The sequence below is a fragment of the Panthera onca genome, chromosome F1 (assembly GCF_046562875.1).
Source record: "Panthera onca isolate mPanOnc1 chromosome F1, mPanOnc1 haplotype 2, whole genome shotgun sequence".
Taxonomy (NCBI): domain Eukaryota; kingdom Metazoa; phylum Chordata; class Mammalia; order Carnivora; family Felidae; genus Panthera; species Panthera onca.
In genome coordinates this window covers 14,288,181-14,315,189 of record NC_138355.1, presented here as the reverse complement: position 1 = coordinate 14,315,189, position 27,009 = coordinate 14,288,181, and the positions used below count along the sequence as shown (strand labels likewise).

The 27,009-nt window shown below is 49.8% G+C and overlaps 1 protein-coding gene across 1 annotated transcript; it reads left to right on the top strand.

Annotated features, from left to right (window-relative positions):
• Positions 1-338: 338 nt before the first annotated feature.
• Positions 339-26,655, top strand: DPT (dermatopontin). Its single transcript, XM_060643440.3, has 4 exons — positions 339-688; positions 12,340-12,465; positions 22,427-22,534; positions 25,459-26,655. Exons 1-4 carry the CDS (start codon positions 384-386, stop codon positions 25,523-25,525), a joined length of 606 nt encoding a protein of 201 aa, XP_060499423.1. The 5' UTR covers positions 339-383; the 3' UTR covers positions 25,526-26,655.
• The last annotated feature ends 354 nt before the right edge of the window (positions 26,656-27,009 follow it).

Sequence of the window (27,009 nt, the reverse complement as noted above, 5' to 3'; positions counted from 1 at the left end):
GGGGGGGGGGGGGGGTTTGCTGGGGGAGGGGAGCAGAGGGAGGGGAGGTCCTGAGAGACGAGGGGCAGACAGCCTGCCGTCTCAGGTGACCGCCTCCAAGGGGCGTGAAGCCATTTGCCTTTATAATCTCCCCGCAGGGTGGGTCTTTGTCCAGGGAGTTCCTTTCATTTGTATGTTCCTTACATTTCCCTAGCATTCCACCTTAAAACGAGCTGGACGGACTCATGGCCCGGGCTCTCCGAGCTGAGGTTTTGCTTCAGCAATGACACAGTGCACTTGGAACCTGCTCTCCCACATCTGGAAGCCACATGTCGGCGGCAGCTGTATAAAACGGTCAGCCCCGCAGACCTAGGGTGACGTTTTTTGCCAGAAGCCCGGGCGGCATGGACCTCGCTCGGCTGTGGGTGCTGCTGGCCCTGGTCACCGTGGCCTGGGGCCAGTACGGTGACTACGGGTACCCCTACCAACAGTACCATGACTACAGCGATGACGGGTGGGTCAACCTGAACCGGCAAGGCTTCAGCTACCAGTGTCCCCACGGGCAGGTGGTGGTGGCCGTGAGGAGCATCTTCAACAAGAAAGAAGGCTCGGACAGACAGTGGAACTATGCCTGCATGCCCACGCCCCAGAACCTCGGGGAGCCCACGGAGTGCTGGTGGGAGGAAATCAACAGAGCTGGAATGGAGTGGTAAGGGCGGCCTGGGCTCTCGGGCGGGGGCTTGGTGGCACATCTGTCCCCCGGCATCGGCTTGACCACAGCCTCCAAGGACTAGGCCAGGAGTGCACTGTAGCTTTCTTGGGGGCGGGGGGGGGCCGCTGCCCAGCGGCGACATTAGACGACAGAGACCCAGGATGGGGAGTGCAGACGGGCTCCCCCGCGCCTCTGTTCCTTCCAGAGGCCGCCCTCCTCGTAATCTGGTCCAGGGACTGCTTTGGGTCTGCGAGAAGGTTCCCGGCCTGCAGACCCGAGGAGTACGGAAATTGGCAGTCTTTAAGACACTTTAGAGCCCACAACCAACGTCGTTGTGGTGTCCGGATGGCGTTTTCGTTTCGCAGGAATTTATTTTTAGTGTTTCACCAAATACTGGTGCATGGTTGTCGGGGGACAAGAAATGACTGGCCCCTCCCCACAGACCGTTTGAGAAACATGAACTGAGAGCAAGCGAATGGGGGGGGGGGGGCAGAGAAATGTAGGCAAAGAGAAGCGAAATGAAAAACCTCTCTGCCACCCTGAGAAGATGTGCTCTCTCAGTTATAAATACTGAGCCCCTTCTCTCTGCCTGAGCCGAAAGTGGGTTTCACTGCCGTAAAATAGTTTACGGAAAACTGTTGGGGGAGAAGGGCTGCTCTTTGCCTGACGGGGCTCCGCCACAGTCAATGGCATGGACACGGTCCAAGTCTGTGATTCGCTGTGGGGTGTGACCGTCCCAGCCCCAGTACTTGGTCAGGAGCCCATCCCAGTACTACTGACGGCTAGGCTGGTTATTCATTCAGCCTGGATTGGGAGCAGGAACCCTGGGGGTGGGGGGGGGGAGGGTGGGAAAGGGGAAGGGAGCCCTGGGAGGTTGGGAGGGGAGGGCAGCCCTAGGGGAGGCAGGTCCAGGGAGGAGGATGCCCAGCTGGGAGGCTGCTGTAAGGCAGGGCTCTATGAAGGTTCCAGCAGGCATGTGGCATAGAGGGGGTTGGGGTGGTCAAACTCTGGGGGATCGCTGGGTCAACAGACAGAACCATGATGAGAGGCCAAGAGGCAAAGACAGTGACCCGCGGAGGAGCCAGGCAAGAGAAGGGACCTCTGAGTGGTAAAAACAGCCACTGTTTATCGAGTGCTTCCGCTGGGCTGGCACCATGCTGAGTGCTTTGTATGGATTACCTCATTAGTGCTCAAAACAAATCTCTAAGTCATTTTATAGGCAGACAAACTGTGGTCTAGAGGCCCAGGTGTTTCCTCAGCCGGAAAGTGCTAGAGCCAGGATTTGGATCTTAACTCCAAAGTGGATGTGCGTGGTCCCGGTGATGAGCTATTTGAGAGCCCGCTGCCCCCGCCCAGTGGGGGCCATTGGCTCAGCTGGGGGGCCAGGGCTGGACTCAAGGCGGTTCTTCATCCTGGGAGGATGGGATCTGCAAAGGTCAGAGCACAAGCCCGGCCCTGGAGGACGGGGGACCAGCTCCGTACCCATGACTGACGAGGGGTTCCGCCAGCCTGTGGACGGGATGAGGAGAGGGTCCCACAAGCAGCTGCAAGTGGGGCCCTTCATCCGGCCTTCCCCGTCTACCCCACTGCCTCCGGCGAGCAGATTTAATTAGCCCAAACTCCTTCTGGTAGGCGGCCAACTCAGAATCTAGCCTCACCTCAAAGACCTGAAGCAGGTCCCAGTGCCTGGCCTGGGGCTCAGGACCAACCCAGTTATACTCCCACCTGGTCCTTCCATCTGGGGGGCCATGATATGGACGGGTCCCCTTTCTAATCCCCCTTTTTAGAGACAGAATAAAACGGCACTCGGAGATGATTTCTTCACCCCAAAGGAAAAGCCCTGGGCTCTGAGTCAGAAGGCTTGGGTTTGGATCCGGGTTCTAAAGACCATGTGACCTTGGACCAGTGGTTCAACTCTCTGGGTTCCCACCTCATCTGGAAAATGAGTGGCCCCACTACATGATCCCAGAAGAATTCACATCTCCAGCACCCCACGCTCCGTTTGGCCCTGAAAACGCACTTGGATTTTTCTGGCATTCTGTTGATCCTTGTGTTTATCCCTGCTAGGCAGAGGAAGCAAATGATGTTTAGTTTTAAACTTGCCAGCTTGCTACTCAGCTAATCACAGAGTTAAAAATGCACAACCATGAAAAACAGCCCCTTTACGGTAAACCTCGGCTGCCCCAGGACCGACACCAATTACCCCAGAGGCATGTTTTTAGATGATTATTGCCTCGAGTTGAGACTTCATTGTCAGTGAAAACTCTGAAAGGAAGGGATTTGTTTGTAGGCTGAGGGGCAGTTACGTCTTCCCACGGGCTGCAAGCTTGTAATCTGCTCTGGGGAAAGAGTCGTTGATGGTTTTGCACAATTTGGCTGCCTTTTATATATATATATATATATATATATATATATATATATATGTATATTAAATATAACTTATTGTCAGAATGGTTTCCATACAACACCCATTGCTCATCCCAACAGATGCCCTCAATGCCCATCACCCACTTCCCCCCTCCCCCGCCCCCCATCCACCCTCAGTTTGTTCTCAGCATTTAAGAGTCTCTTGTGGTTTGCCTCCCTCCCTCTCTGTAACTTTTTCCCCCCTCCTTCCCCTCCCCCATGGTCTTCCGTTAAGTTTCTCGGGATCCACCTATGAGTGAAAACATATGGTATCTGTCTTTCTCTGCCTGACTTATTTCACTTAGCGTAATACTTTCCAGTTCCATCCACGTTGCTACAAATGGCCAGATTTCATTCTTTCTCGTTGCCAAGTAGTATTCCATTGTATATAGAAACCATAGCAATTTCTTAACTTGACACGTCTCCAAAAGCAAGGGAATGAAAACCAAAAATGAACTGTTGGGACCTCACCAAGGTAAAAAGCTTCCGCACTGCAAAGGAAACAATCAACGAAACTAAAAGGCAACCGACGGAACGGGAGAAGATATTTGCAAATGACATATCGGATAAAGGGCTAGTATCCAAAAGCAATTTGGCCGCCTTGTATAACTGACTCAGCTTGCCGGTTTATTTTAAGAGGCAGGAGGAATCTCGAGCACAGGTATGACAACAATACATAGGGTCTACTAAAGACGCTTGCTAAAAAAAATAATAATAATAATAAAATAAATAAATAAAAATAAAGACGCTTGCTAATAAGAGCACAGATTTGAAAGGTGCTCCAAGCGTGGCTGAGCGGCTCGTAACACTGCTGTTTGCTATGGTTTCCGTGCCAGATTCTGGTGTGTGGATCCTGGCTCCCCAACTAATGACCACCAGGAGGCTCTACCTAGGTCCCAAGTGTGGCATTTTGCTGTTTCAGGGCATGGCTCTGTTGTTCCCGGGGAATCTTCTCTAAATTGACACAGCACAAGCTGTAGGACATGTCGGTCCTGGGCGGAACAAGATGAAGTTGGAATTTTCTAGTCAGGCTGAGCTGTCATGCGGTGGAAAGAGCTTTGGTCTTAAGAGTCAGGAAACCCCTGATTCACAGCTCCTGTTTCTATCATCTGCCGGCCCTGTGGCCCTGCGCATTCATTCTAGAAAGAAAGAAAGGTGTAACACCCGCTTCGCAATAGGGGTGCAAGGAAAAATGTGTAGAGGAGCCCTACGTGTATACGGGAACTCCAAATCTAAATGTAAACAGATGCCCGGCACATCCTGGGCGGTCAGTAAAGGTTCAGAGATTCTGGAATCTGCTGAGGCTGGGTTTGGACAAGCCACCTTTGCGTGGAGCCTGCATTCAGAGGAACAGCATTGTGTTTATTGGCACCTGCTTTCTTCCTCCACTCCCCTCCCCTGGACTTCAAAGGACCTCAGGAAGACCTTTTGCAATGGCCACTTCCATCAGAGCTGACAGTTTCAACGCATTCAAGGTCAATTTCTTACTCAACGCGCCTCCAAAGGCAAGGGAATTCAAAGCAAAACGAACCGTTCGTGAACGACAAGCCACGTGATGGAGAAGAGGAGAAAGGAAAACTCTCCCACTGAGCTGTGGGAGCACCCACGTCAGTCTGAACCTGGGACTGGTGGGCAGAAACTCAGTTTTTTCCATAATCTCAGTGTTCCAATTCTAATGGAGACCAGGGCTCTGGGTAGTACGGGGCAAGCCCTCCTGATCTGTGGTTCTGAGCACTCAGGACACACAGCGCCCACCTCCTCAGAGACCCTTCCTCAGACCACCGTCTCTAAACTCACATTTCTCACCCTCCACTCCCCAACCCGCTTTATGTTTGTGGTGGTGCACCTGTCATTAGCCAATGTGTAGTTGTATATTGCTCGTCTCCTTGAAAACAGGCTTCGCAAATGTAGGGACTTCATCTTATTCAGTGCTGCGTAAAATATTCTCCAGCGCCGTGGATAAGGCTTGTGCAAAGCAGGCCCACTAAATACGTATGCAAGACTAAATCTGACTCGTTAGTGGCTTGGGCAGTCCCAATCCCAGCCGGTGTTCCCACCGCCCTCACCACAGAAGCCTGCGGATTTTCCCGCAGGGGACGCAGTTTGGTTTCCATTTTTGAGTCTCGGTATTCCACTGTCCGTAATATAGGGCCCAACTTTATTGTTCACGTCTCACTGTGACGAGGTGCCTTTGCGGCCCTGCAGGATGGTCTTTTGAGATTTCCCAAAGTTCTCTAAAACATACAAAGGATGGCTGACACACTTACCTTAAGATAAATTCTTTTCTAGCTTCCACTCTCCCACCCCCCCAAATGTTAACGTCCCCATAAGCTTCAAAAAAAAAAAAAGAAAATACAGTAGTGAACTCTTTATCTCAAAAGCCACAGAACCCCAGTGCCATATGGATTCCGGGCTGGATCTCGGAACAGCAAAAGGGCATTAGTGTGAAAACCGGCGAAATTCCAAGTGAAGTCCGGACGTTAGGGCCGTACTGATGTCACTTCCTTGGTGTTCATCAAGGCACCGGAGTTCTGAGAGATAAGGTCAAGGGAACGACTCCTCTGTAAATCTGCATCTATTTCAAACTAAAAAGATATTTGAAAACAACGATGCAGGCTAGTAGGGTATGTACCGGGAGTTTATGAGGAAACGGCAACAGAGTCGAAGAAGCTCGGAGCTGGGAGGGATCTGGAGAATAATCCACAGCAGTCTCCTCACTTTGTATAAGAGGAATAAAGGCCAAGAGAGCCAGAAATACATTCGGCATAGGAGCTATTACCCTTGGCCTAATTTATGTGACGCTTTGGAGTTTATAAACATTCCCCATTTATACGTTCCTTTGCTCATTCATTCCCTACCAAATGCTCATCATCACAAACTTTGCCAGACTCCGGGAACCTGAAGACAAATGATATACAGTCTACGCCCTTGGCTTCCTCATGGTCTATCTAATCTTACTTGTTCCTCACGGTAATACTGGGAGGCAGGCCTTACTATTTCCCGGTTTTGCAGATGAGAGACTGTAGCTCAGAGCGTTGGGAGACTTGCCCGGTCTGAGCTGATGAGTAGCGGGGCGGGGGGGGGGGGGGGGGGGGGGCCAAGCCAGACAGTCTGATGCCACAGCGCTGATGGCGGATGTGAAAGGTCGGCATTGTTTTTGTGCTTGGATAGAGCCGTGGTGAGTGCTGGGCTGGCGATGATATCCCATCCACCGAAGAATGACTTCTGGAGGCAAGTAGGCAAGTGTGGGAGGAGGGTTATGGCAGATCCAGGATTCTTGCCAACTTTCCATCAAGGTCGCGCCTCTAAGTACTAGGAATCAATCGTCTGGGGGAAACCTTGAGTTCTGCGAACTTGGCTCTTGGTTGGGCTGATCAGGATGGCAAAGCTTCCCTCCTCCGGTAGGGGGTTTGTTCCTGCCGGGGCACTTGTCAGACATAATTTTCCCAGTAAATAAGTCTGACCCACAGACTTAGGATTGCTTCTTCTGTGCGTCCGTGTGTGTGTTTCTTTGAAGCAGTGGAGAGGTAATTTTTGGAGTCAAACAGGACCATTCTCAAAAACACTGCCCCCCCCAACTGCTGACGCAAATCATGTCCACGTTCCAAGACCCAGTTTCTACTTCTACAAAGACAACCCCCTGGAATTGTTGTGATAAGCACCTTCGATAATATTGTAGGCATTCCTGGCTGTGTGTCCTTGGGGGACTCACTTAACCTCTCCCAACCTGAGTATCCTTGTGTACCAAATGCGACGGGTGGGGGGGGAAGGGGGGGGCTGGTTATTCAAGCCATTTCACAGGATTGTTTGGATGATGGAAATAACGAACACAGAGACAGTGCTGAGCACAACGGCTGGCACATGGAAAGTCCCCGGCAAAGGTCGCTTCTTTTTACTTAGAAACCGAAACTCAAGTTTCACAGTGAATTGGAAAGCCGGCGCTGAAATATAAATCTCTGGCTTACAAAGACCCCTGATGGGTACGTACCATTTTGTTTTAGGAACACGCAATTCGGTTCTGATCTATGAATATTTAAATGTACGTTACGAGCGTCTTGAATATTTGTCACATTTTCAGTTAGACCTGGAGGTAGCGTTAGATCTCCTGGTCAACAAACATTGCGATAATTGATGTTCAAGGTCTCCCGGGGCTGAGCCTGCAGTCCCCACGTGACCTGAAATGGTTCCCAGGCCATAGCTGATCTCAGGCCATAAATCCATCATAGAAGCTCATCTGCATCTTCTCAGAGGCGTTCGGGGTAGCCTTGACTTCTTGTGTTTTTCCAAAACGGGGCAGGAGTTTGTATTGTGGGGAGAATTTGTCTTTCTCCCTCGGTCCTGGCCTGTGTCTTTTTATCCAGAAAAGCTGTTCAGCAGGCCATTCGTGCTTCCCCATCTGGAAACCCGGCAGACAGGCCGGCAGACATGAAACCGGGACAGAGAAGACGGCAGAACTCTTCCCCAGATGCAGGCAGGCAGAGAACAGCCTGCGGACAGCTCGACATTATTTAAATAGGTAGTTCGCGTCTCCACCATTGTGGCAGGAGGCCCAGTACTCGGCGGTGCAGCACTGACCTCCAAAAACCCTGCACTGTCACACTTTGCCCCTAAACTGGGTTCGTCTCTGCCCCTGGCCGCTTCCCTGTCCCAAGGTCCCCACCTGGTCTCTCATTTTTCTTCTCTGCCTTTAGTGTCAACCCCCTTCTTCTCCCCACTGTCTGAATTTCCACAGTGAGTGCTTCCCAGCGCAGCCCTCTGGAAAGACCGAGGATAGCACCAGGCACAGAGGAAGTTCTGATGAGGGTCTGTTGAAAGACTTAAGAAACATTCTAAAACCCTGTGAACTCTGTTATAAATGCCTTAGAGGAACCCGAAGGATTATTCTGGGGAAAAGAGAATTAGCAGGAATCGAGGCTTCACTCCAAAATAACGAGTCTCTCTTGGGGGGACTTGAGCCCTCCTCAAGCCGGGTTGGGGGAGAAGTTTGGCGGAGTGAAGGAGGCCGGGTCACCGTGTCTCACACCGTCTCCCCAACACCAGCTTTTCCGGTTTCTGTCTTGGCCAAGACTTTTGCAGGCGTTCTTTCATTCGGTCCTCACGGTGACTTGGGTGAGGCTCCGCACGGCCTGGTAAGGACAGGACAGGCACAGACCTCAACAAAAGCTCTTCCCCTGCATGCTTCTTTGTTGGACGGCGGCAGATACAGGAGAATGTTTTCTGTCTCTCCTTTTGGGGCAATAGGCCCGAGACAAGCCATTTTCCAAAGGCCACTTCCCAGAGAAGGTCCCTCCCTGAGGATCGTAAGGGGGGGACTAAGTAACTGCCTCCTAGTCTACCTTCTGGAAAGTTTCTCCCGTCAGGGGGAGCTGGGCCAACAATGATCCAGGTTGTGAGACAAAACCGAGCCTCCGGCCTTCACGGGGTTGGTGAGAAGGCAAGGCTGCCTTCCGACGTGGGGAGTAGACAGCCTCTGAAGCAGGGCACCCCGAGGTTCTCAGGGAATCTGGGCCCAAGGCTTCCATGGGGTCCCGTCATAAGCCACCCAGAAGCCTACGGGCTTGGGTCCTTATCCTCCTGTAGGCCCCTTCAGGAGCATCGCACAGGTGCCGGAAAGGGGAGCAGAGCCTCTGTTGTGTCTTTTCATCACCAACCACTTCTTTTTCTTAATGTTTATTTATTTTGCAAGAGAGAGAGCACACGAGCAGGTGAGGGGCAGAGAGAGGGAAGAGAGAATCCCAACAAGGCTCCCCGCTGTCCGCAGAGCCTGATGCAGGGCTCAACCCCATGACCCTGGGATCGTGGCTGGAGCCAAAGTCAAGAGCAGGACGCTCAACTGACTGAGCCACCCAGACGCCCCCATCACTAACCATTGTTAACGACTGGTTTGAATCACTCGAGGCATGCCAGCCCTCCCCTGCTCCCCCGCACCCCTCCCCTCTACAGCCACCCCCACCCTTCTTCTCCCCTGCCTGCTCCGTGTTTGTGATTCTGTAGCTTGTGGCCAAATGTTTAAGTGACTCTTGTCAAATAAGGTGCTTTCAGAAAAGATCGAAAGTTGCCAGAAGGGAGGGGAGGAATGCCCAAAGCTCTATTCAGTTGACACCCTCAGCCTGAGGAGGCTTGGTTCCTGAGGGTGAAGGTGGATGTGGGGAGATGATCACTCACTTGGGTTCTGGAAACTTCATGGGGGGGGGGGGGGGAGTTTCAGGGTCCTTTCTCGGTCTAAGCGATGGGCTCTCCCAAGTCAACTCCGTCATCAGTCATCTGTTCGTTCGTTCTTCTGTTAAACATCTGCTAGACCCATTGTGTCAGGCACTGTGGGGACTTCAAACTAAAGATCAAGCTGTCCCTTAAGGATTTTACCTTCTACTGGGGGTGATAAGTGAGACCTAAGTATCTATACTACAAAGTGGTGTGTGTGTCGGGGCACCTGGGCGGCTCAGTCGGTTGAGCGACCGACTTCGGCTCAGGTCACGGTCTCACGGTCCGTGAGTTCGGGCCCCGCGTCGGGCTCTGTGCCGACAGCTCGGAGCCCGCAGCCTGCTTCGGATTCTGCGTCTCCCTCTCCCTCTGCGCCTCCCCCGTGCAGGCTCTGTCTCTCTCTGTCAAAAATCAAATAAACATTTAAAAAAAATTAAAAAAAAAAAACCCAAAGTGGGTGTGTGTCTGCAACCAAGGCATCCAACCCCCGTGAGCTTTGTTTTAGGGAAACAGACCCTCAGAGAATGCACTGGGGTCCACCAGCTTTCCTCTGACCAGAGACTGGGGAGCCGAGGCTGCTTTCGTCGAGTATGCTCAACAGTCATCAAGTGGACGAAATGAAAGTATGATGGCAATAACAAATGACCGAGCAAGCGTCGAAAGCGTCAATAATAAGTCATTTAGTAAGCGCCAGGATTTTATCTGCGTGGTGTTATTTGGTCTTCACGATAACCTACATAAGTATGTGCGATTATGATGCCTGTTTTGCAAATGAGAAAACCGAGGCTGTTGGAGGCTACGAAACCCGCCCAAGGTGACACAGCTGGGGGTGGTTGGAGCACTTGGTCCGGCAGCATATCCCATGCTGTTAGCCTTTCTGCTCCGCCGATCGCCACGTGAGAGTGAAAATGGCCGCCGACAAAAATCCACTTCAGGGAGGAATAATTTCATGGCTTGGCCACACGCACTACCAAAACCCCGGTGCAGGCTCGCTCTAGCAACACGTGTAGGTGACGGGACAGAAGGTAGGAGAGGCGAGCCCTGTGTGGTTCTCTAACTTTTACCACACGGTCTTACGCCCCGCGCCTGTCGTGTCCAAATGATCTTCACAGGGCAGCCTTCCTGAGGTGGCGAATGAGGGAGTGACAGGGACACTTGCCCTACGGGACGTTGGGCCAGCTGCCCGGCTGACCGCCGGCGGAGAATTCACAGGACGTGGAATGCCTTCAGCACCGGGACTCCACGGGCTCAGGTCAGCTTCTCTTGCCGCACTAATTTTTACTCGAGGGAAATGATCACCCTGGGAACCCTGTCCCCGTGGTGATCCGAGTGCCTCTGACAAACCAGAACAATGGAACAACAGCCACAGGGAAACCACAGCCTGGCTCAGTTCTGAGAAGGAACATTTTTTGTTTTTTTATAGAGGAAGCCAGAATCGTAGTGATGGTAAGAAAGAAGACACCAGAAGCTTCGTGGACAACTTTTAGCGCTTTCTATTGAAAAGCTCTCACTCACGCTGCTAGAATGAGGCTATCATAGACCATCTTGGACACTCCACTGCCCCAGAGCCTGGCAGCCCATTCCAATCACGTGGCTTCCAACACGTGCCAGGCATCTTCCCAAGGGGGTACTGCTTCCGATAAGATGTGGGCAACGGTAGGGCAGAGAAGGCTAGCGCGTCAAGGGCATTTTCATCTGCGTTCCTGAGCTCCTGGAGCTGAGGTCTCTAGGGTCCCGGCACCTGTTGCAAGTTCCAGGGACAGCAACCCAGTCTAATCTGCATGGCTGGCCAAGCACCAAGCCCAGGTCTCAGTTCTCTCCACACGGAAGCACGGAGAGGGATGCAAGAGTAAAGCCTTCCAATCAGAGCCATGAAATATATTTAATTGCTAGTGTCGTCAGGTCCACAAGATCGTTTCTAGCACTTCCAAAGAATCACGTGAAACCCGTCACCACCGATGGTTTTCTAGTTTGTGTGTCAGCACAGCCCCTCCCACCCGTCAGCACGGAGCACTTATTCTTTATCTGTGATCGTTTCTGGAAACGTACCGGTACTTGGGAAAACGGGGCTGTGTTCCGGCAGCTGTCGGGCCAGGGCACGGAGACAACCGCCTGCTCCGCTCACTCGAGAGAGGGATCGGGCTCCGTGGCCGGATGGGTGGGGAATGCAGAGAATCCGAAGGAGCTAAAGACTTATTTTGGAAGGACTTGTGAGCAACCCCCACCCCCCTTGGGGGGGGAGCCCTCTGTGGCCAGGTGGAGAACAGCATCCTCAATATCAGCTGGAGGTGGCAACCTTCAGGCCCCAGTGTGATTTGTTGGGGGGGGGGGGATGGGAGAGAAGAAGTGGGGCAAAGGAGGTGGGACAAAGGAAGAAATGATCACACACCGTCCAAAACCAACGCTTAGTGAGGAAGGCGCTGTGAAGGGAAAAGGGGCCGATCCCCAGAGTGAGGGCCCAGCGACAAGGAAAGGGTGACCACGCCCCGTGGTCGAGGGGAGGGTCTGTGGACCAGAAAGGAGGGGTTGCCTTCCGTGAAGAATTAGAACGCAGCGTCTCAGGCAGGAAAAATGCTCGTCCAGGGAGTTTGAGGCCCAGTTTGAGGCCCAGTTGGCCTGTCACCACCCTGTGGCGGTGCCTCCATATACCAGGACCCACCGTGGGCACTGGGGATAAATCTGACCCAAATCTGCTCTGACCAGGTAGAGCTTATGGTTTAGCGGGAGGTAGGAAGACTCCTGGGTAAGTGCGTCCATCCATTCACGCTCTCTTCTATCCAACTCTACATTCGTAGGAGTCTGTCGGGAACAGTGTTCCCCCAAGTTTCCTTCAGCTGAAAGATTCTGAATCATGTGAATTTTAACGGTGAGCGTAATGTGATTTCTACAAACATAACGAAGTCTTGACTGTTTGCATAAAAATGGAATACGTTGTTGGGAATCTAGGTCAGTCAAAGCATGGCCTGGCTTGGTCACGGTGGCAGCCGGGGTCTTGGGTGTCTCTGTCGCTAGTTCACTTTGGATTGTTCTCTTCTCTTCAGGTACCAGACGTGCTCCAACAATGGGCTGGTGGCGGGGTTCCAGAGCCGCTATTTTGAGTCCGTGCTGGATCGGGAATGGCAGTTTTACTGCTGTCGCTACAGCAAGAGATGTCCATATTCCTGCTGGTGAGCCTGGCGGAAGGAGCCTGGGGTCCCGAGGGGAGCTTGGGGGGTGCTCTGGTCCGTGTTTCTGGCTTCAGATAAGCCTGGGCGGTCACAGACAAGCTTAGAACGCGACAGCCAGCACATAGAAGGAAATGAACAAATAAAATTAAGGAAAAGGCTAGAATAATATCCTAGCAGGGAGGGACCTTACAGGTCGCCAACCCAATGCGCCTACACCCCTCTTTTGGCAGGAAAGAAAACAGACAGAACGATAGGACAAGGAAGTCACTTGTCCGAAGTCACCCAGCTGTTTCATGGGGACGTCACCTCTAGAACTTGTCCCAAGTTCCTGGGTGTGCAAACGAGCCAGGCATTTCCACCTTGGACAAATGGATCCCCAAAGTGGCAACATTTGAAGGGTGGCTCACTCAAGTGATTTATCTCTCTGCGGTGTGATGCCAGAAGGGGCAGCCTTGTGGGTTATGCTGTCTTCTGCAACCAGAGTTCCTCCACAGATGCCTGTGTGGCTCTAAGGAAGGCAGTTCCAAAGGCTTAACATTTTTCTGTCCAAAGTAATGGTGACTAGAAAATCCAGATTCCATATGATGGAGCAGGGGCCTCCTCCAACTCTCCACAGCTGCCTCCATAAAGCAGTTCTTACCCCACCGTGGCAGGTGCACAGGCATGACTAGGACATAGGCTAGAACTGTGACAGGTCCCAAAGGCAAGGACCTAAAGCCCGTGCGTGGTGGCACAGTGTGGAAACCCTGATGGGGCAACAAGAAGCTTGAGGTTGTGTCTCTGTGTTGACGTGTCCTCTCCCTCCCTCCCCTCCTCCCCCAGCCTTCCTCCTCGTCCACTGTGACATCTCTAGCAAGTCACTTTCCTTCTCTACGGGGTCTCAAGTCCAGCCATCTTTTCTGGATCTCTGAGGTTTTTAAGAATCTCATGAAAGCTATAGATCCTGTCTTCAGCGTGTTTAAACAAAAGTTTACAGAGTCCTTAAACTCCCGAAAGCCACCAAAAGATCTTTGAGGTTGTTTTGAGCCCTAAAAATTCCTTGACTCCAAAGGTGCTTTTGCAAAGGGCAACCAGATGCCCAGAATTGTTTCCAAAGAGAGGATGAGGGTCTGAAAGATGACTGGGCCCCACTGAGAGAGAGAAGGAGGTAGGAGTCTGCCCACTGTGACCTGAGAAATGGGGCTTTCCCCAATCTTCCCGGCCCGAGTCGGCCGACAGAGGCCACCCCCACCATGAAATCCGCCTCCCTGGTGGCAAGGCATTCAGAGCCAGTTACATCGCAAATAAATTATCTGAAAGAGCAAGCCACAAACTAATAGTCAGTTAATCCATCACCACATTGGCAAGACTTCCCCTTAGGCTCCAAAGGAGGCATCAGGGTTGCAGGATACCGGGTGGCCCAGAGGAGCATGTTCAGGAGAGAGGGGGTAAACAGGAGTCAGCCCAGAGCGGGCTTCCCTGGGCAGGATGGACACCCGCCCTAATTTTGTGAGGACTGAGATAATATATACCCGGTATTGCCACCGGCTATGATCTGTCCCCTTCAACCCTCCCAGCTGCCGTGTAGACCCAGCCTCCTGGCCAACTAATAAATGCTGAGACCCCAGAGGCATCCAGATCGTTATATCTCAAAATTCCATTAATTTTCTCATGATGCCCCGGACTTCCCTTGATCACTGGAGCGCTGGTTCCAGCCTCCGTCCTGCTCCTCACAAGGTCTGGATGTCCTTCCTCTCACGCACTTTAGAAACGACTCTTTGAGTTCCCTTAGATGCAACCCACGACTTGCTAGGATGTGAAGAATTTCATGAATGGGGACGTAGATACGAAGGAACAAACGCCTTGGGTTAAAGACGGGAAAAGGGAGATGAGCAACTTTTCTTCAGTTGCCGGAGACGTTCAGGGCCCCATGGCAAAACTCACCCCGAGCCTTGCCTGCGGTGCCCTCCTCTCGCCCCCCCAACCTAGAGGGTTGACAGAACCAGTGGGGGGGAAAGAGGAGAGAATGACTCAGAAAGACACGGCAAGTCAACTTGGAGGCAAGCCCCTCCGAGGAATGCTTTGCTTAGCTGCATCTATTCTGACTGCATGGTGTCAGAGCCAAGAGCCACCATGGCTGTCCCAAGGAAAACTTGGAGAAGCTGCAAAGTGAGATTGCCACATGCACTCACTATCCCACCGGGCTATCTAGACATCTTAGTGGCATCTTTGAATTGCCTGAGTCATGACGTTCCTTATATCATATGTCTTTAAATTGCCTGAGTCATGACGTTCCTTCTATTATATGTCTTTCTAAATTGAATGAAGTCTCTAGGGCAAAAATTAGGTCTCGTTCGCCGAGGACTGCCTGGCACAAAACAGGCCCTTCATCAATTTCTAGGATAAACGTTGCAAGCCCATAGGAACAGGAACCGTGGTGAAACCTGACACTGTTAGGATGACGTTTTCTAGTTGAAAAGGATTTTTCCACGCGCATTGTTTTCTTTGATCCTTTTAACAGCCTGTCGGGGTGAGGAGTGTTTTCGCACACCTTCCCACGGTGAAAACCGCTGATAACCTTCCAATCTGTAGCCTCCCCTTCTGTCACTTAAACTGGCTTGAATTACCTCCCCGGAAACTAGACGCATGTGTTGGGGGGACGTTTTTACTCTCCCACTTTGAAAGCCGATCTGCTGCACTGAGCCCGACACTGTTTGGAACGCGCTAAATGAGCATCTATCCTCTTTGTGCGTGCAGGCCCTCAAGGATTCGGAAATAGCACCGCTCTTGCAGGGAGAGAAAAAAAAAACCCACAAATCACCCCACCACCTCCCAGATGAGCGAGAGATTCATTTGTTTAGTTCGGACCGAGGTGCTGCTCTCGCTTCAGACTGAAGTTTCTCATTAGAGAGTAGAGCCTCACCGAACTCTGGCAAAAGAGAGAATTGCTGATAGATTCAGACACGCTGTCACTAAACAGTCCCCACTGGATGGGTTCCATATGTACATTTTACATGTCTTTATTTACATGTGAGAATTCAAAATCTTTGTCCGGTTGTCTGCAAACCACAAACACATGTCGCTGACTGAGCCACAACCCTTTGGAGCCTGTGTGTTAATAATCCCCAGGCTCCCAGCAGCTACAGCTGCTGCCTGCCATGTACCAGAACACCCCCATCGGCAGGTGACGCCGGCCACGTGTAGACAATGGGTCCCAGGAACCAACCGTTTTGAATTGAGCATCTATTTCCTTTTTCTTATGGTTCTTCTCCAGACCTGTGGCCTTTCATTACGTTCATTGCATAGTATGTCTGGATGGGCAAAGAATAATGTTCTTCCTCAGAATCAATATAGGCGACATGTTCAGTTCTCCTCCAACCCAGACGTCCCATGACTCTCGCACGTTATACTCTCTGCTGCCCAGCTCCCCTCTCCCTGAAGCTCGAGTCTGACGCCAGAGAACATTTTCCTGAATGCCCAGATAGCTCGAGTCCACAACAACGAAATCAGCTTACCAGAACACTCTTCTCTCCCCCCCCCCCCCCACTCTAGAGCACTTGATCAAACTTACCTTCAACTCTGGGTCTCGTGGTTCAGATTTCAATACAAGATGGGTGGTGTTTGCCTGAAGTCATGGCAGGGACAAGAATGACGTCACAGGCACCTCCACTGCTGTCTGTCACCCCCGCCCCTGCTCAGCGCTGTGCCCAGAGTCTGGGAAGAAAGGCGGCTTCTACACTGGTTCCTCCGAGCCATTGGGAGTCAGTATCAGAGAGGTGGCGACACCCACACTTTGAGACAATAGGACCGGATGTTGCATTTTTTTTAATACAAAATTTATTGTCAAATTGGTTTCCATACAACACCCAGTGCTCATCCCAACAGGTGCCGTCCTCAATACCCATCACCCACCCTCCCCTCCCTCCCACCCCCCATCAACCCTCAATTTGTTCTCAGTTTTTAAGAGTCTCTTATGTTTTGGCTCCCTCCCTCTCTAACCACTTTTTTTCCCTTCCGCTCCCATTTTAAAGCAACTCGCATTGAGTGTAGTCACTTCCTCTATGAACAGTGGCTGCCTCGCATTGCCTGAGGCCCAAAGCGCTCCTTTTGGGGGACAACAGCCGCTCTGAGCCCAGGCAGAATCAGTCACACCTTTCATCAGCCCGCGCGGCTGTTCACAGTGTTTTGCACTTGAGAAATTGTATGTGCTGCCTGCATGGCAGTGATGCGTTTCCCCCCACCACCTCCACCCTAGGCTCAAAGTTCAAAAGCAGCAATTTCAGAGGTGTGGCTTGTTGGCGAGTGAGCGTCGGCCACCCCAAAGCCAGGCCCCGTAGCTCCTCAGAACAAGGCAACCCTCGCGGCGATAGACATAATCTGTTGCGTCATTCTAGCTAGTCCGCTTGCCTTTACTGAAGTCTAGAGACCATCGCTCATTCCGTTAATTTTGCCTCAGCAGCCAGTGAATGTGAATGGATATAAAATACATTACCATTTAGAGACTTGGATTCAGTTCCCAGGAAGGATGACGATGGTACCCTTTATGTCTCGAGCACCTAGCGTGCGCCCGCTGTTTACTTCAAGCAGGTCCAGCTGCCTCCCAGCCCTAGGCTCCGCACGCAGTGCTGAGCTCTCTCAATCCAGAGGAGAAACTAAGACCCACAGGGGCGAAGTACCAGGGAGTAAGGCGGCGGGGCCTCTAGAAGGGAAAACAGCAGAGAAGGGGGTGATGTGAGCTGGGGCAGAGATGTGGGACGCGGAGTTGTTCCCCTCAGTGTTGAAGACCGGGGCGACCGTGATGCAATGTGGCTGATGAGAGCCAGGAAGCGTGGAAATCAATGTGTTGGCTGAGCAGCCCTGGGCGTGGCCAGTGAGCTGGAAATTCAGTTCCAAGAGAGCAATTGGGAAAATATTTAGAGGTTCTCCTCTTCTGATTGAAGTCAGAGATGTCTCTGGAACCGCATTTCCATGTGCTGTGATACGTATTTGAAGCTTTTGCGATCTAAATCTCCAAAACGCCACGAGAAGGTCGACATGAGCATCCGAGGTTCTTTTCTTCCCTCCCTTCAGGGTCTAAGGTCTCTCCACAGAGGATGGCACTTGGGTGACGGCAGAGACCTGGGCCTTCAGCCCCACGGGGCCAGTTCCCCAGCTCTCTGGGGGAGAAGCCAGGTGGCTGTCCCTTCGCAGGTGCTTTCCTTCATGCATAACTGCATTTGGGTCTTTGCACATCTTTGCGCAAATAATTCAGACAGGTTCTGATGCAGCTCCTATTGGAGATGCCAGGCCATTAGCAAATTAGTCCAACCTGAAATATCCTCATGACTGCTGGCTTGCCTGGAATAGCTTTGTGCAAGAGGATTGATCGTGAGCAGATTGTTTATTTAAAAAAAAAACAAAAACAAAAACAAACTTCTCCGTGATTTGCCTGCCGGAGAGGGACAACCTCTTTGTAGCCAAATGTAGAACGTAGGCCAACCTCAACACATCAGTTCTACAAATGCTGAATTTCTCCTTCACGCCACTGTGGGGGCCACTGTCCCCTTAAGGAGTTCACCGCATTGGTCATCATCGTGAAAAAAAGACATATTTATGGGATCCTGTTTTTGTAATTAAATGCTACGTATGTGGGGCCGACAAGTAATAGGACATTAGAAGAGGGTATTTAAAATAAGGTGCACAAGGCACCTGGGTGGCTCCGTTGGTTAAGCGTCCGACTCTTGATTTCAGCTCAGGTCATGATCCCACGGGATCATGATCCCATGATCGCGGGTTCGAACGCAGCATTAGGCTCTGAGCTAACAGCGTGGAGACAGCTTGGGATTCTCTGTCTCCCTCTTTTTCTGTCCCTCCCCTTCTCTCTCTCTCTCTCTCTCTCTCTCTCCCCCCTCCCTCTCAAACTATGAAATAAATAAAATAAATAAAATAAAATAAAATAAAATAAAATAAAATAAAATAAAATAATAAGGTGCCGATTGGGACGTGGAGGAAACATGAGGAAAACAGGATTAGAGGCTGGACTGACCAGAAGCAGCTTCTCTAAAATGTCGATTGAACGTGGGCTACTCACCAAAGAACGGGTCAGAAAACATCCTCAGTTTATTCCTGTTTAGACAGAAGCTGAAGCTCCCATCCTGATGCGTTAATTTGTAAAAGTTGGGTTGTTCTTCCAGCTTTTACCTGCGGGAGGCTGTGGTGTGTGCTCCCCTGCTGTCCCATGCGGCGGGATAAGGTTGGGGACGTGGTCCTCGCTGACTTGGGGCCACGAGACAAGGCCCTGTTGTCCGTGTGCAAAACGGTGGGGCACACGGCCTGACAGCAGCCTGCAGGAGGCCGTCGTATAATCCAGTTGTCCCCACCGCCAGCAGATCAGGCGGGTGGGAAACCGATCCCGGGGCTGTGACGTTTGACTGTAGGTTCAACTGCCCTGTAATCGATGATAGAGGTGGATTTTGTTACGGTTTCACACTGAGTCACTCTCTGCCGAGGAATAGATTTAAAACCCTTTCCTTTATTAAACCCAGTCCTCAGCCAAACCTCTAACAACCAGTAAGACCGGCCTCTTTATCCAACTAAATCGTAGCTCTACTCCCTCTTTTGAAATGGCTGTGATAACACATATCTGGGCCTGGCTCTGTGATACGCCCCATTCTCACAGCAAAAGGAGCAGGGACATCTGTCGGCTGTGGCTCCATCAGTGGTAACGGACACAGGCAGCAGCCCTGTTTTGACTCTAGTTGGGCCTGTTGATAATTTCAGGGCTTTAATCTTAGATGAGAATCTTAGATGAGAATCTCCTCTATCAATCTTAAAAATCCCTTCAGTCTGAGTTTTCTTCGGCTCGTACGTGAGACGTTATTTAATTTCTTTCCATCTCGCTCGACCCCATCTAACACAGGAAGTTGTAAAGGGGTTCCACGTTATCGAGTTCTCGCTTAGTTTCCCTCACTTTGTAAGTTCTCGGTCAAGTTCTTTGTCTTGCTTGCAGATGGCATAAATGGGGTATCATTTATGTATGTAGTTATGTATGTAGGTAGGTATCATGGGGTGAGAAAGTGTACCCCAGTAGTCATTCATCCAAAGTGATAGGAGGAACGCACACACACATACACACACACGCACACACACACAGTTCTGTGTAAGGGAGTATGTGAGGATCCCAATAGAGACCTTCAATAATCTACCCATTTCAGTGTTTTTCTGCTTCCTTATAGGCTCTTTTGATGTCCTGACAAGTCCCCACACCCCTGTTTCAGTGTCCAGCTATGAACGTTTACATTCTTTCTTTTCTCTCTATTGCTGGGGCTTTCCTCTATTAAGACGTGTTGTGTGTGCCCAACACGATCAAGAACTAAAATGGCGACACATCTATTTGGTTCTAAAACTCAGGATCCTGGATCGTACTGAAACAGTAGTTCCCTCTATGGATGGTCTTTGGGTTGTTCACTTCCCACTCATGACTTGGGCCATTTCTTTCTCTACATTTTTAGCGTCAGAGAGCAGGCATAATTTCCATCAATATGTAAATTCCTTCCCTGGCCCTGTTAATCCAGGGTCCGGTAAGAGAGTCCAAACTTGATCTCACAGTTTTGTAACAAAATAACAACAAGAACCAAACATCAAATAAAACAAAAACCCGGCGGGACGGAGACAGAAATGTACTAATGAGCATGCACGCCTTCTCTGGGGCAATCTAGAAATTTACTGGATCGCAGGCAATCTAGAAATTTACTGGATCGCAGTCCCCCACAGAGACCAACTGTCCAGTTGATCAGGGGACCTGTATCTGATCACTACCAAAAATAAAGCAATAGAAAATGCTAGTTAAAGTATTGGATACATTTTTCCCCTTCGAAGCTTAGAACTTCATGATTTTTTTTAATGCAAGCCTCTCTTTTCCACGTTAGTCCAAATTTGTTTAACTAACCAAGTAATCTGAGGTCAGATCAGTAAAAATTTAAAAACAAATAAATATCTAGCCTGGTCATTTCCAAATAATTTCAGTAATTGGATTTAGCTCAATAGAGTATTGCCATATGTAGATTCTGCCTTCACACATATAAAACTGTTTGGCACTTAGCTTTCATGCATTGTATCCAAAGAGTGTTTCAAAGTTCCGGAAAATATTTTATGTTCCCTGAAGTAAGGAAAACACCTCCTACCCCATTACTTTTAATCCTAATTTGCATCATTAACATTCTCAACCAATGCCTCTTTTTTTTTTTTTTTCCTTTGGATAAACTTTAGTCTAGCACATGTTAGAATCCTCGTGGATCAGAAACCAATGGGATCCAAGTGAAGCCCTATTAAGTCCATTTATGAGTCATTTAACACTTTCATTAGAAAGGGAAGTTCCTGTTCTGGGTCCCTTTAGAAGCACTGAATAGATTTCTGAATTAGCAGACTCTAATTTTCCTTCATGAATACATTAGGCAAAAACACATATAACCCCCCCTGGGTTGAGCTTGGCATCCTAATGGAGCATAATTATGTCTTGAGAAAAGTCTCAGAAGGAGGGCAACTATATAATGTGAAGACGAATTGTGAGCCTCGAGAAGGGGCTTTTGGGGCTTTAGCTAACCCCACGTTATCCTGAGCTAACCATTGATCTTGCTGCAGCCAAGCTCTGAGATTTTCCTCCGAGCCCTTCCAGTTTATAAATCAGTCTTTTCAAGATTTCATGACAATCATTGCAATACTAAGTCCACATAATGGAAGGTCTTTGTATCATCAAAGACAATAACGCACAATGACCTGGTGAACCCAAATCAGATGAAATTATTGACACTCACTAACTGCCTTGGAGATGCAGATGAAGACTTTGGCATACCCATTTCACACTGAAAGGACCCTTTTTGGTCCTGAAGATCCCCTTACGAGCCTCGGGAGGTTCTAGATTTATTCCAGGGTGGACCACAGCAAACCTACTTTTAGGGAGGCCTGGGATCAACCTAATCTTGGAGGAGAAGGAAGAAAAAGGAGGAGGAAGAAGAAACAAATTGCTCCTTATGGCTCAACTTCTACCATTTGCACATCACACAGACGAGTATTAGTTCCAATAACAAACTCATAAGGTAGTTTTCATTCTTCTCTACACCGGGAAATTGAGATTAAGTGACTCTCCCAAGGCCATTTATTTATTCAGCAAATACCTATTACATAGAAGGAACTGTTCCAGGCGCCACAAAACAATAGTGGACAAGGAAAAGACTACCTTTGTGGGGATTAAATATTATTTTAATATTTTTCAAACCCTTTAATCATGACTCACAGTAAAAAAATACATACTAAACTATCACACCAGGCGTACGTCATAATTACACACACCTATACAGTATATTTGAAACAAAGTTTTTACACACACGTACACAACCTTCATTCAGCATGTGTTCTGATATTTCCTATTCTACTTTTTATTTTTATTTTTTAATGTTTATTTATTTTCGAGAGAGAGGGAGAGTCAGGGCGCGAGCGGGGGAAGGGCCGAGAGAGAGAGGGAGACACAGAATCTGAAACAGGCTCTGGGCTCTGAGCCCCAACACGGGGTTCGAACCCACCAACCGCGAGATCATGACCTGAGCTGAAGTGGGACGCTTAACCGACTGAGCCACCCAAGCGCCCCTATGTTTTAAACCTCACTTGGAAATAACCAGGTGAGTTGATTTCATGATCCACTAAGAAGTCACAATCCACAGTTTGGAAACACGATTCCAGTGGACTTGTCTGGAACGGACAACTAGTGATATTAATTAATACTTCCTCAAGGCCCGAGGAGTTATCTACAGCTTTTTCAGCGCGTAGTTTAATGGCAAGAAGAAGGAAGATGAGAAGTGGGAGGCAACTGCCCATCGCCTTTCTGCAGCCCGGAAAGGTTTACTGGAGGCCATCAAACTCTGGCTTGGCTTTCCCGTGATGTTCAGACGCCCTCTCTTCTTTGTAATGATAGTGCTTCTTCCTCTAAACTTTTCTTCTTCCCGCATAGGCTGACCACAGAATATCCAGGCCACTATGGGGAAGAAATGGACATGATTTCCTACAATTACGACTACTATATGCGAGGAGCGACCACCACCTTCTCTGCAGTGGAAAGGTGAGCCTGCCCAGGGGCTAGGAGTCCAAGGAACTGGGGACCCCAGCAAGGACCATGTCAGCAGGAACTTCCATCTGGGGTTTTCTCTAGTTTATTTCCTCCTTGGTCTAGAATTAAGGGAGAGGTTGCCAGGGCGATGGACAGCCGTGGGAATGGAGATATTCTCATCAACCATTTCATGGAGCAGCTCACCCTTGGAAATAATGATGGGTTCCAGGCCGCTCCAGAGAAGGAAAACCCCAGCTAGGTCTCCCATGATGTTCTAAGCTCTGCCTTTCACTCGATTTCAGAGAGCGCTTTCCCTATAAATTCAGGGACTTTCTGTCAGGTGATAATCGCCTCACGCAGCATATGAATTCCCAAAAAGTCACCCAAACGTGTTTTGCAAACAGAACAAAACTTACATTGACTCATTCAATAATGGACTATGATGAATGTGAGTGTGGCTTACCTTTCGGGGAAATTTATGCTTTTAAATGAAACGACATCTCACCTAACTGAAGTGATCGTATTCAACATGGCCCAGGATTTGACAAACAAAAAACAAAAAACAAAAGAACAAACATTAAGCAGCTCTGAAAAGGCCCCCTACATGGTTCAGGCTCCATCATCAAAGAACCTTTATGTTTATTCATAAGGGAACCCTTCATTTCTCACACATTAATCGTTCTTATTTTAGACACATTTTAAACTAGCTTAGTTGTCTATTTTCTAGAAGCACAAAGTCTAAAAATGATCAGGGAAAATAGTGCTTAGAATGAAACTCTTCACCAGGGAGAAGAAATCGCCAAATGGCATCACGCACACACACACACACACACACACACACACACACACACACACTATTTTTAAGAAAAGGAAAGACCTGAGAACTCAAAAACCAGGGGAGCCTGGTGAAAATCAGTGGCTGTGCCATCCCAGAGGGCAGACTGGGTAACAGTGTAGCAGGGCTTTCAGTATTCTTGTGACGTCTCCATATCAACAGGAAAATTAGCTCTGCATTGCCTGTTTAAGAAGGCAGGAAAGACTACAATATGGAAAGAATACCATCCAAAATCACTACAAAAGACATATATGTTGGTGGTTAAAATACCCAATTCCCATTGGCTTGAAATGTATCAGTTATGGGGATTCACCCAGGACCTTGGAAAACTGAGATACCGTGTCACGCGTTTGTTTACTATGAACGTGCCCGTGAGATTTTGCTGCTGTCGCTAACAATCAGTGGCTTAAAGATCCACAATGTGGGTTCCTTCAGCTCTGTTGAAAGATGCTAAGGCCACCTCCTTGGAGAAATATTGTCAGGGCAGGACCGACCTACTGGGCAGGGGCTTTCCTTCCATATGCAAATCATACTGGGTTCTTCTTGGTATGGAGTTGCTCAGCCTGAGTACTGTAGATATCTGGGGCCAGATGATTCTCTGTTGCAGGCGCCGGTCCAGGCATTCCAGATGTTTAGCGGCATCCCTGACCCCTATCACTAGATGGCACTAGCAACCTCCCCTCCCCCATAGTTGTGACAACAAAAAAACCCCTTGGGGAGCAACTGGGAGACCCTCCTGCCAATGATTTTAAGCAAATGACTTGGAACAACAGACTCAGAATTCCAAATCCGGACTCAGACTGAGCAGCACGCCCCAGAGCTGCTGGCCAGAGGTATCTCCCAGAGCTACCTTCCAGATCAGAGTCTGGATGGAGACCTTCTCGGGATCGGTTATTGTTCACGATAACTGGGAAGTAGCCTGGCAGGTTGAAAGGGGAGAAGGATAATTCTAAGATTAAATGACAGGCTGCACTTTGGAAGGATCTGTGTGACCACGGATGGGATGGGTTTTTATTTTTGTCCTTCGTTGGGACTTTGCGAAGGATGTGACAGCCATGTCCTCCGGTGGGGTTACGGGCACGTAGTTACAGTTGGTATCGTGGGACAGGAGAAAGGGCAAGATTTGAGTTCAACACTCTTGGAATCTGAAATCGCCGCCTAGTTATCTTAAGGAAAGGCACGTATTTCTCAGAGTCTGCTTCTTCACTTAAACCCATGAATCACTGTCAAGATTAAACGAGCAAACCTGTGCAACAGTGTGATGCTGGGTGTACCAAAGTTACTCTGCAAATAGCGGGTATAATTGTCATATCACTGTTAGGCGGTATTATTATGCCAGAAGAGTGCCACGCAGGTTCTCAAAAATATACGCAGTATATACGTATATATACGCAGTTAAATGCACAGTTAAATGGGTGAACAAAGAACGTAGGCTTGCCCTTAGCAAAGAACATCCATTGAAATATACCCACCACACCTCATTTTCCCCAATCGAATGCTATGGCCTTTCATCCATATGCCTGACCTCTAGGACGAATACGCGATTCAATTTCTGCCTGCGTGGATGGCGGGCATTTTCTTGTTCGCTTTATGGGGGTTTAGGGTTGTGGGCCCCCTGCTTCATTTCCCCATCATGGTGTTTTCTGAATGGAAACACATAGTGTATGGTGTGGAGCCTAGAACTCGGGAAGCACTCAGAAAAGGAATAAATGAGCAAATGGATGGCCCATGGAAGAGAAGATTCTTTACAGTGGAAAGGAGACGATGCTAAATAAATGCTTTTATTCCAAACTGTGAACCTATTTGTCCTGGAGGTACTCATGGGACAGAGCAGTGGCCAGCAGACCCCAAGTGACAAACGGGACCTCCACGTGGCGAGGAACCTGTCAGTCACCTGCAAGGTGCGACCTGCCCTGACCAAGGAGGTGTCTAGAACTCCTGACCTCACAGATGGATTACCTGATGGTTTTCTAGAGACTTCGTAGAGATCGACATGAGATTAGGTGCCCCTTCGGTTCCTAAATCCTCCAAAAGTCGTTCACTGCTTCTCCCTCAGCAGCGATTGTCCTCACTGGCTTGCCTTTTGACTCTCTCCCCACAGGGATCGCCAGTGGAAGTTCATAATGTGCCGAATGACCGACTATGACTGTGAATTTGCGAATGTTTAGAGCTTCCACCTACCAAATCTGGGCGAGGGGAACGGGGCCAGGAGACCGGAGGATGTCCACGCAGGTCCACGTCAGCTGGAGCTCCAAAGCGGTTTCTGCTGCTCTTTTCTTCTCCCTGAGCTGGTTAGTGGCCACAGCACCAGCTTTCTGGGCCTTCCTGACTAGTATCACACTTCTAATAAAATCCACAATTAAATCGTGTTCTCACTTTCCGCACGTTCCATAGCAACCGTTTCACGTGACTGACAACGGCTTTCTTGCACACTGCGTATACAGTGGGCATGCTCACAGCCGGAAAAATGCCTGGTTCCGGGAGCACCTGTCACCGCCTCCCTACGGCTTTTACTACCAAATGAGCTGCAGGCAGGCCCGGGGCTGAGTGCTGTCTATGACGGGGTTCAGTGGAGGGGAGTGAATGACAGAAACTGAAGAAGGTGGCAGGGAAGGTCTTGGCAGCTCAGTCTGTTTGGATGAAACCCAGGGTCCTCAGAAAGCCTTGAGGGGATATGCTTCCACTCTCCCCCTCCACATAAACCAGGCTTGTCTGGAAGCCCAAGTGCAGGGCTCTGCGCTCCAGGAGGGAGGAGACAGGGAGGTAAAATGGGGAGATAAGAGGGTCTGGGGCTGAGCTAAAAGGCCTGGCGTTGGAAGAATCTTCTGAGTGGGAGGAAGGTTGTTGGCATACCTCTGAGGTATGACAATGGTAATGACAATGACGCAGACACCAGAGGCACGCGTGCAAATCTGGCTCGAGTCAGACAAGTACGAGGAAGGAGACAGAGACCAGAGCACGGGACTCGAGTCAGGAACTTGAGAGGGAAAAAACAGAGTGGCCAGGTTGCTTTGGGAATAGAAGAGAGGGTTTGAGCCCCTGGCACCTGGAGATATGGCCAGGACTCCTGGGAAGGCTGGCATATGCCCTGTAGCCATGGGAGTTACTGGAAAACTCACCTGGATTGGTCCTGATTTTCCAGCTGGGAAAGGCGGCCCTGGGACTCCATTTCTCTTCTATGTACAGTTTAGGGGTGTTTTCTGCAGAGGTGACACTGTCTTTCCTCTTCCTCTGATGTCTCTGCCCCCAGCCCTCTGTACTCTCTTCATCATAAAAGAAATAAAAATGTTAACATTCACTGCGCTGCAAATGTTAAGGGTCGATTTTTGCTGTCTGCCCCTCTCCTTTCCAATTACTCACGCCAGCCGTTCAGCAAATGTCACTTAGCGTTGTGATTTATGTCAAGCACCAAGCACCGTGCGAGGCACCGGGACGACAACGATGGCAAGGACAGAGTCTGGCTGGCGAATCTAATAATTAAAACATAAAGCACCAAGTGCCTTCACGAAGGACCGGACCGAGGGTAGAACCACGTTTTTGCCTTTGAACCTAACCTGATTTGCCATCAGCCTCCTTCAGCCCCCCCTCCCACCAGCTGGCCACATGCACTTGTAACTCTGGGAGCCCCTATTCCTCTTATCCACACAGTTTA

Coding starts and splice junctions, on each gene's coding strand:
- DPT (XM_060643440.3), top strand. CDS start 384: ATGGACCTCGCTCGGCTGTGGGTGCTGCTGGCCCTGGTCACCGTGGCC. Junction 689..12,339: donor AACAGAGCTGGAATGGAGTG/GTAAGGGCGGCC, acceptor TCTTCTCTTCAG/GTACCAGACGTGCTCCAACA. Junction 22,535..25,458: donor ACCTTCTCTGCAGTGGAAAG/GTGAGCCTGCCC, acceptor CTCTCCCCACAG/GGATCGCCAGTGGAAGTTCA.